Source organism: Mya arenaria, chromosome 10 (genome assembly GCF_026914265.1).
Source record: "Mya arenaria isolate MELC-2E11 chromosome 10, ASM2691426v1".
NCBI lineage: Eukaryota > Metazoa > Mollusca > Bivalvia > Myida > Myidae > Mya > Mya arenaria.
Genome location: NC_069131.1, coordinates 12,126,393 through 12,136,373, shown reverse-complemented (window position 1 = coordinate 12,136,373; position 9,981 = coordinate 12,126,393). Strand labels below are relative to the sequence as shown.

The 9,981-nt window shown below is 33.3% G+C and overlaps 1 protein-coding gene across 1 annotated transcript; it reads right to left on the bottom strand.

The window, feature by feature from the left end:
* Positions 1 to 273: 273 nt before the first annotated feature.
* On the bottom strand, positions 274 to 5,411 carry LOC128204109 (uncharacterized). The gene is made up of 5 exons (XM_052905458.1): positions 5,327 to 5,411; positions 5,057 to 5,139; positions 3,254 to 3,380; positions 2,012 to 2,196; positions 274 to 1,091 (listed from the first exon to the last, which is right to left on the bottom strand). The coding sequence occupies exons 2-5, from the start codon at positions 5,112 to 5,114 to the stop codon at positions 859 to 861; spliced, it is 603 nt and encodes a 200-aa protein (XP_052761418.1). The 5' UTR covers positions 5,115 to 5,139; positions 5,327 to 5,411; the 3' UTR covers positions 274 to 858.
* Positions 5,412 to 9,981: the final 4,570 nt, after the last annotated feature.

Here is a 9,981-nt window from a genome sequence, read left to right as displayed (position 1 = left end):
TTATTTGTATTTAAAACTTTGCCTCTACTTTGTCCGCATGCTGCAAGAACCCACAGCATTAGTTTTGTGTAGCCTGATTAATTATTGCTACAGCTGACTTGACTGATTATTTGTATAGCCTCATTTCTGCTTCAAGGCAAACTAATTTGCTAATATTGTTTCTTTTTTGCTATGAACACAATTAACCTACATATGTGTTAATTGTTTTAAATTTATAAGGAAGATTGGATTTAGAGTTGTGAAAAGACAACATGTTTTTGTTGTTCTGTTTATTAATAGAGAAATATAAATGATTTGATTATTGCTTAGAAAACCAATGCACACTTCAAAGATGAGGTAACCTTAAAAAAACTAAAGACATAAAAAGCAAAAAAAATGGCATAAGTAATCTTGCAAACATAGGGTGTATGATTTCTTCTGTTATTATCAATGCATGCGCTCAATAAAACTGGAGCAAAGAGCAAGTCATTTTAAAGAAAAAAGCGGTGTGGTTCAGGCACTACCTTAATCACGTAACATTGGTTTACATGACAACAGATTTCAACACAAGTCTTTAAGAATTTGATTGGAAGCTAGAAGCTTAAAAGGACTTGTTGGTTGTAAATATATACTGTCGACAATTAAGTTTTCAGTGTAAAAGAAATTTAAAAATATATATTCTATTCGAAAAATATCTGGAAACATTTAAAGACATGGCAATATTGGTAGGTTTGCGCTAAAAGCCCTTTAAGGCAATGAAAAAAATACATACAGAGCAGACTTCCTTTTGCGAAGTATATAACTTTATAGTCAAGATTGGACGGATAATCAGTAGTTTGATTTCACAGTTCACTCTTGAATGTATTTTGATATAACACGCTATCCTTCTCCCGTGCCATAACCACCATATGATCGTGGGGGATATGCTGGGTTAGTTGGTGCCGTTGGCCCCCCATGCGCGTTACCGGAACTCATATCATTTGGATTGTTCATGGACGGTGGGGCGTATGCGGGCTGGGTGCCTGCGGTGTAAGGCGGGGGTGCGACGCTACCCGGTGTGGAGTAGATGTTTTGTGGAGGATACGCCGCATATTGGTAGGCCGGCGGCGCCGCTGTAAATAAGTTTTAAACCATCTTTGTTAGGATTTTGAACTTTTTGACCAGTATTACTTTAAATTTATTTATTGTGAAACAAACTTTTACAATACTATATTAATCGCTTTCGTTGGTACGATTTTATGTAAGAGTTGGTCTTGTGTTGTTGGGGAATCCGGGGGAACCCCACTTGTCCGGCTTGTTAAAAACAAACCAATATGTGTACAATTGCATAAAAAGTAGTCCTTTTATTTTATTTATTCAGTAATCAGCATACGCTAGAATCACAAAATCATCAAATAAACTCGGGCATTTTGTAAACTTATACTCGTAAATGCGTCGTCTGCCAATGACAGCGACTAATGAAGGAAATGCCCATATATTTTGTCGATTTAAAGCTGCATTCTCACAGATGTACAGCTTTTACTCTTCATTTATCATTTATTATTCATATATATTTATTTTTATTTTCAGCAGTCTTATATCACTGGGTTGCAGACATTTACGAAAAAATTGGCTCATTCCAAAACCAAAAAATATGTCAAAACGGTCAATCCTTGAGAGTGCAGCATTAAACCAAAATCATATACCATCAGGCCCCACCCCAATTTCTCGAAATATCGTAAGTCCCTGTTATAACTGCAGCATTAGGCATGGCTTACTATTTTTGTTTTGGTATCATTTGAGTAATATATACATTCTTATTTTGGACATTTAAGGGATATTATCTTATGATTATCACGATGAAATAATTTTGATTTAGTAAAATCTCGAAAAAAATCACGTGGCAAAATACATATTAACTTTGACTTTGCCGAAGAAATTTGGCTTAATTAAATACACGTAAGCTTCTTAATGTTGTTGCATTCAAGAGCTTTCGAGAAATTTAGGCTGGTACGGCACTAGTATCTTCGTATGGCTCTTTTGTTCTACTCACACGCATAGACGAATGTATTGTTCTGTGGGTAGGGGGTGCCATGGGCACCACCAGTTCCGGCCGGATGGACGACAGAGCCGAGGCGACCTCGCTTCTTCATATGCTGACAGCAAATCACCAGAAATATCACCACTGCGATAAACCCCACACAGGCGAACCCGATCCCCAGGATGACCCCGACAGACCTGTCAACAGAAATCTGCGACCATGGGCTAGTTTCAATAAAGGATTTACAGGCCACCTTATCACCAAGCGTTCCACCAAATATCATAAGAGCATACATTTCAATTAAATAGTTAGTGAATGTCACAAAACGAATTGTTTTTCTTTTACAAACTTCGCCAAATCTGATACCAATTAAGCTACACGTATTAGTTTCAAAATGCAGTCGAACCCCGTTGGCTCGAAGTCCCAGGGACCGGCGAAAATACCTTTAGCCTCGGCAAATTCGAGCCAAGCGGGAATGTTTACCTTCAAAGTAAAGAAATCGTTCCTTTACATGGCCAACTAAGAATTCGAGCGTAGCAAGTTCGAGCCAACGGGTTTTGACTGTAGATATAATTATAACTTTTCAGAGTGATCGAACCATTGGTAAGATACCCTTTAGTCGTAACTGAAATATATTTATACAATATGTTTCTTTCTTTATTTTCTAGACTTTTTGTTAATTTTTGATACTGACTTAAGTTCAATTCATTCAATTATGTAGACAAAGTAAACAAATGCAACAATAAATTCAAGAACAAAATCAATTTTCGAATAAAATCGTGACGAAATCAATTCGATGAGTAAATATTGTGTTATTGTTTTCGCACAGACTCAGTTATACATTATATGTGAGCCTAACCTCATCAGCATGGATTTCATATTTGTTTTAACATGTTTAAAAATCGCCGAGTAAATTAAATAAATTTGATCGGGCCATATAATAAAAGACGTATTACAACACAACGTAAAATCAAGAATTCCAATTTAATATAAAGCGAGTTTCACAAATTGAATTGAAATTTATACTTGCGAAATCAATAAACTCATTAAACTGGCCAAGAAATGGTTTAGTTTTGAAATAGATATAGTAGCTACTACTATCAAAGGACGGTTCTCTTATTGTTCCGTTGTATAAATGAACTTAAAGTTACGCGTCCAATTCGATTCCCGTTTGCTGGTTTGCGGTGGATGTTCGGGATGGTCATGGAAGCATTTCGACTATTTCTAATTAAGGACGTTTAATGAAAGACTCACCAGGTGAAGCAGCATATCTCGTCATCATCGCCGTAGTCTCGACAACAGCCGCTCTCGCAGTAGATTTGCCGCAAGGTGTAGTAATCCTCGTGCAGGAAGTAACAAAACTGCCCCGCCTGGCACACGTCTGGGGAAATCAATCGTGTTAATTATTAATTTATTATTCTACTTCATTGTTTCTCGATTGTGAAAACAGCTATAACTCGCTCGAGTTATTTCCAAGCTAAATAACAACATAACATAACATTTATTCAGCATTAAACGTTTACAATATTCATAGCTAACATAAATTATCCCATTGTCGTAAAAAGCAGACATGGTCAAAAGAGAGATTTGGCACAATTCCATACATATTTGTATATCACTTTCTTGTTAGGTTCGTGATCGTTGTATAGATGCACAGTATATAAATTTACTAATATTTCGATTTTTTTTCTACAATATTATGACATTTGATTTCCTGGGTAAATACTAGTACCAGCGGTCCTGCTCAAACCCACAACCTATTGGACAGAAGGCGGACTGACAACTTTACCACTACACCGCTCAACTGTGTAAATGCTTGTACAATAGTGAACAGGACACTCGGTGTTATATGCCCTATGGTAGACCTGCCGCTCGGGATAAAACGTTGGACTTCTCAAAATTTGTTTAATAATTATTTTTTTAAACACGGTTTCCGCAAAAGTGTTTGTGCGTCCAAGCTGCTAAAAGCAAATTCCGGTATGTGCCCCATCAACTGTGTGTCTTATTACTTGCAAATATCAGGGTTATTGGGCAAGGAAAACTGTTTTGGAGACCTTCGTATAATATATATCATTATACCAAACAATTTCTTTTTACCATCTCCGACTGTCAGCTATGGATGTTTTAGTTATCTTGAAAAAAATATGTGTTTTAACATCTGTCAAGCCTTTGGCACAACCCCAGCCCCAAATACTACTACTACTAATAATAATGATAATAATATACTACGACGACGACGACGACTCCGACTACTACTTCTACTACTACTACTACTAAAATAATAATAATAATAATAATAATAATAATAATAATAATAATAATAATAATAATAATAATAATAATAAAATAAAAAAATAAAAAAAATAAAAAAAAATAAATAAAAAATAAATATGAATGAATGAATGAATGAATGAATGAATGAATGAATGAATGAATGAATGAATGAATGAATGAATGAATGAATGAATGAATGAATGAATGAATGAATGAATGGATGGATGAATGGATGAATGGATTAATGAATGAATGAATGAACGAACGAACGAACGAACGAACGAACGAATAATAATAATAATAATAATAATAATAATAATAATAATAATAATAATAATAATAAAATAAAAAAATAAAAAAATAAAAAATAAATAAATAAATAAATAAATATGAATGAATGAATGAATGAATGAATGAATGAATGGATGGATGGATGGATGAATGGATGAATGGATTAATGAATGAATGAATGAACGAACGAACGAACGAACGAATAATAATAATAATAATAATAATAATAATAATAATAATAATAATAATAATAATAATAATAATAATAATAAAATAAATGAATAATAATAATAATAATAATAATAATAATAATAATAATAATAATAATAATTATAATAATTATAAATAAAAATAAAAATAATAATAATAATAATAATAATAATAATAATAATAATAATAATATAAAATCTTATTTCATTGGTTATGTGGTAAACATTGCATATTCGAATTTCTAGAATACATTCAGATAATAAACACATTATTTGCACTCACCTGTTATAAAAGTCAATAAAACGACCACCAGAGACCAAACCACTCTTTGACAGCTCATATCTGGATGTTTACACGGTGTATCCCTGAAACACAATCGATCTCAGAAATAAATGAATAATTGATACATTAAATGGCATCCTTTGTTTAACACATACCAATATGTCGCATTTAAACAGTAAAATGAATTCGTTTATGTCCGTTTAGTCGATTGAAAAACATGTAAATCCCTCACCCCAGAGATACCTAGTCAACACTCGAAAATCAGCCTACCTCTTATATACGTTATGAATTTCTCGGTTCTTATTTATTTTGTCAGCAATGACATCATTTATAATGAAATATACGTACAATGATAATTAACTTTCTGAGAAGATTATTAATCCAATTTTCTACAACGAAATCATGGCTGTTACGGGTAAAAAAGCTGATTAGTATCGCTCATTTCCCGGTAAATCAATAACAGCCTTACTAGAGACGGGACAATATTGCTGGATCGATACCCGTTGCTATATAAGTATACAACACTTCATTTTAAAGCTATTTATACGGAACGAATTAATGTCACAAGGCCAGCAGAAATAAAAAGATGTTTCTAGAACAAAAATAGATGCAATAGTACATAGATTAAATATTGGCAAACGATTTTGATAGTAAGACTTTGTTGAACAGCATAGTTTTGTTTTTACTTTTTCAATAAACAGCATAAAGAAGGTACTCATTTGAGCGAATTTTCTAAACCAATGCTAGGAGTAACAATAATTTTCAATAGCGTTTCAAACGCTTTTTGCAGCATGTAGCATTTCTTTCGCATATTTATAGTTATTTATAATGAAGCTCTAATTCGAACTGTTGATCGTGAAAAATGAATTAATTTAACGATGTCTGCCCCTACAAAACGTGAAGACTACCTAGATGTTTTCGAGTCGAGTGGCAATAGAAAAACATAAAGGTACTTTCAGTGGGTCACTCGGTATTGAAACAACCTAGAGGGGGTTAATACGAGTCTGTCGGAAATGAAACAAACTAGATGTGATTTCATAGGGTCGTTCGGTAAAGAAAACGCGTAGATGTGGTTAGGTAGAGTAGGTCAGAAATAAAAACAATCCAGAGGTGTTTTCAGTGTTTCAGTCGGTAAAAACGACCTAGAGAAGTTTTCAGTGTTTCAGTCGGTAAAAACGACCTAGAGAAGTTTAAGGTGAGTCGGTCGGAAATAAAACAACCTAGAGGAGATATCTACGGGTCGGTCCGAAATTCATCAACCTAGAGGTTGGTCGAACGGTCATGAAACAACCTAGTTTTTTTGCAGTGTGTCGGTCGGAAACGGAAATACCTAAACGTGTTTTCAGTGGGTCGGTCGGTATTGAAACAACCAAGAGGTGTTTGATGTGAGTCGGTTGGAAATGAAATAAACTAGAGGTGTTTTCATAGAGTTGTTCGGTTATGAAACAACCTGTATGTGTTTAGGTTGAAAAGATCGGAAATAAAACAAACTAGAGGTGTTTTCAGTGGGTCGGTCGGAAATAACAACCTAGCGATGTTTTCAGTGAGTCGGTCGGTAATAACAACATAGAGGTGTTTTCAGTGAGTCGTTCGGTAATTACAACTTAGAGGTGTTTTCAGTGGGTCGCTCGATAATACCAACATAGAGGTGTTTTCAGTGAGTCGTTCGGTAATTAAAACTTAGAGGTGTTTTCAGTTGGTCGGTCGGAAATGAAACAACCTAGAGGTGTTTTCAGTGGGTTGTTCGGAAATGAAACAACCTAGAGGTGTTTTCAGTTGGTCGGTCGGAAATGAAACAACCTAGAGGTGTTTTCAGTGGGTTGTTCGGAAATTAAACAACCTAGTGGTGTTTTCAGTGGGTTGTTCGGAAATGAAACAACCTAGAGGTGTTTTCAGTTGGTCGGTCGGAAATGAAACAACCTAGAGGTGTTTTCAGTGGGTTGTTCGGTTATGAATACCTAGAGGTGTTTTCATGAAGTCGGTCGGTAATGAAATAACCTAGAGGTGTTTTTTGAGGGTCGGTTGACAAAATATATGTGTTTTCAGTAGGTCGTTAGGTAATGAATGATACAACCTAGTGCATCGTATTGCTATAAAGTGCTGTGAATGCTTCAGGGGAATTCAATAGTCGGATGATTGCAAAGAATAGAATTAAATACAATTCAATATTCAATAGTTTTCAAGTAAAATTTCGCTTTGACTGATTACTAATCACACTTAAAATTGAACAAATATATCATGTTAGCCGTTTTCCATTGTTCATACGATTGATATTTGGTTTGTTTTCTCTGCTTATTTTTCTTACATTACAGTACTTTGCCTTATTTGAATGGAAAATTAAAAAAAAACCAGACCGAGCAGTCTCCTTAACGTCATCATAGTATTTTGTTCTGTCTGTATATATGCTTCTGGGAATAATTTTAAGGACTTTGCACTTTCATTTTACAACAGTCTCCTTATATATGCTCTTATCAAAACAAATGTACACAACTATTAAATAAGTAATGAACGGCTTCATTGTGTGTTTTTACGGCTTACTATACTGGCACATGAACTAAGCAGAACAGAACATACATTTTATTACGACTTGTACATTCAACGCCTACAATACATAAACAGTTTTCATAAGTGTTATCATGTGTAGATTCGGATAAATAATATTACATACAAATGCTCATCTATGATAAAGTCATACAAAAGTGTTCCTATAATTAAAAACAACATAGATAAAAATGTACCTTTTTTCATACATATACAAATAGATTGTAACCAGTATAATTACACATTTTTGATTGGAATAAAGTGAATAGTAAATTGTAGTGAATTATAAAGTTTACAAAACAAAACAAATATTAAAACAGAGGATTCCAAAAGAACCGAAAAAAACACATACTATAGATATCGTATAGAGGAGATGAAAAGGGTAGATATTTATTTATTTATAAACGAGAACAGGTTACTACATTTTAGTATCATTTAATTTCATTAAAATCCCCTTGAATGAAACATGATATGTGCGTGAAATTAATTTTGATTGCTTAAAAATAGATAAGCATACGTTAAGACTTGCTTTTAATCCTTTCTTGTGAGAACAATAGATCTGCTCTTACAAAGAAATATATCTTTTTCACTTCTTATAAAAGAGAATATTTAACCCATTTCTATTGCAATCGATATAACCTAAGATTAAATCTTGTTTACTTAATGGCGACTCCGCCGAACTTAGACTTTCTTTTTAATATTCTAAAAACAGTTTGACACGTGGGCAGTTTCATAAAAGATGGTTTAACATTTCAATTTCGGTTTTACAAAATTAACATAAGTCAACTATCTTCATTTTCTTCAGTAAGGAAGTAGTAGATAGGATTCTGTGTATAATACAAGATTGTAGCCACTGCTTAAATAAAAAGTTTGAAATAATGCTTGAAATTTATACACAGAAAGGTGCAAATAGTAACAATTAACGTCCTAAAATGGATTTCATCTTCATTATTTGTAGCGTTACAATCTAAACGATTTCTATCTTCTCACAATACCTTATGAACATAATTTGTAAATATTATATACATGTATTTAACACACGTCTATTTGTTTTTAATATAACTTTTATATAATATTACTTAGGTATAATTTCGTAATGAAAGTAATTTTTAAAAATCACTGATTAATTTTCTAATGTCAACGTAACCCCGTTGACGTTTGAAGATAATGATCTTATATGGTGATTTATGAGGAAATGTTTATGAAATATTACTTTAAGTCATCCCCTAAGGGCGGGATGGAACGTAATTTGACATTTTAATAATAGTATTCAAACGCTGTCCGGATGAAATAAGTGTCCAGTGGTTTACTCGACAGTTATACGCGTTTAGTAGTCTATAAGGTAAACGGAATTCCCCATAATAAATGATAGTATTGACAACTGTATATGTCCCTGAAAAATACAACAATGATTTACTTTATTAAATGTAACAATATTGTGTGGAAATTAAATATGTAAGAAGTCATCAACAATCCAGAACGGATACCGAATCCAGCGTATTAGTCACAAAAATATTCATATGCATTTCCATAGATCTACGGTATTTCTTTAATTTACATGTACACAGATTACATCATTGTAAATTTATACAGCCCATAAGCCATGCAGTGAAACCCAAAACAAAGTTTAGTAAGCTGTTGATATGTATTCGTAACTTGTCTTTGGTCACATCATGAACAGGTCAATAAGTACTGCAACTTCTAAAATTGAATTACCACATGAACCTTGCAAATTAAGCTTAAAATCAGTTACCGATAATCCCCAGCTGGCACTGACAAAGAATATGAAAACGTACGTAGAGCAGTAGTATATGGTTCAACCGACCTTGCTGCAATGGTCACAGTATTCGGAAACTGGTGATACTTTAAAATTAAAGCTAAAATAACAGACAAAACATGCATAAACTCAAACAGTAAACTCAAACAGTTTTAAGAAATACCACTACAGTAACAGAAAAGTCCACGCAGCATTCACATTTTCAGACCAGGGATTTTGGCACATGGCTTTTTGAAAAGTCATACTCAAAGTTCATATTACACTTATATACGACACATTTTTCCCTGATAAATTGTATGACATAATGTAGCCATTAGAAACGAACGAAAACACCCCCTGCCAATGTCAGCTGGGAAAGACATTACGCATTTTGTGAGCAACTAAATTTACATGCCGTGTTTGGGGTACAATATAAAATAAAAATAAAATAAATCGCAAGAAATGTTTAGTTAAAAGATAAATTTCTGAAATAAATACATCTTAAGTTACGCATTTTTCCTAGGAACTTTGTACAACTCTTATTTTATACTCAAACATATCCCGTCCTACAAGAACTATTTTTTGTGGCGGATGCATATCTATGTCAACGGGCTATAAAGACTTCGAG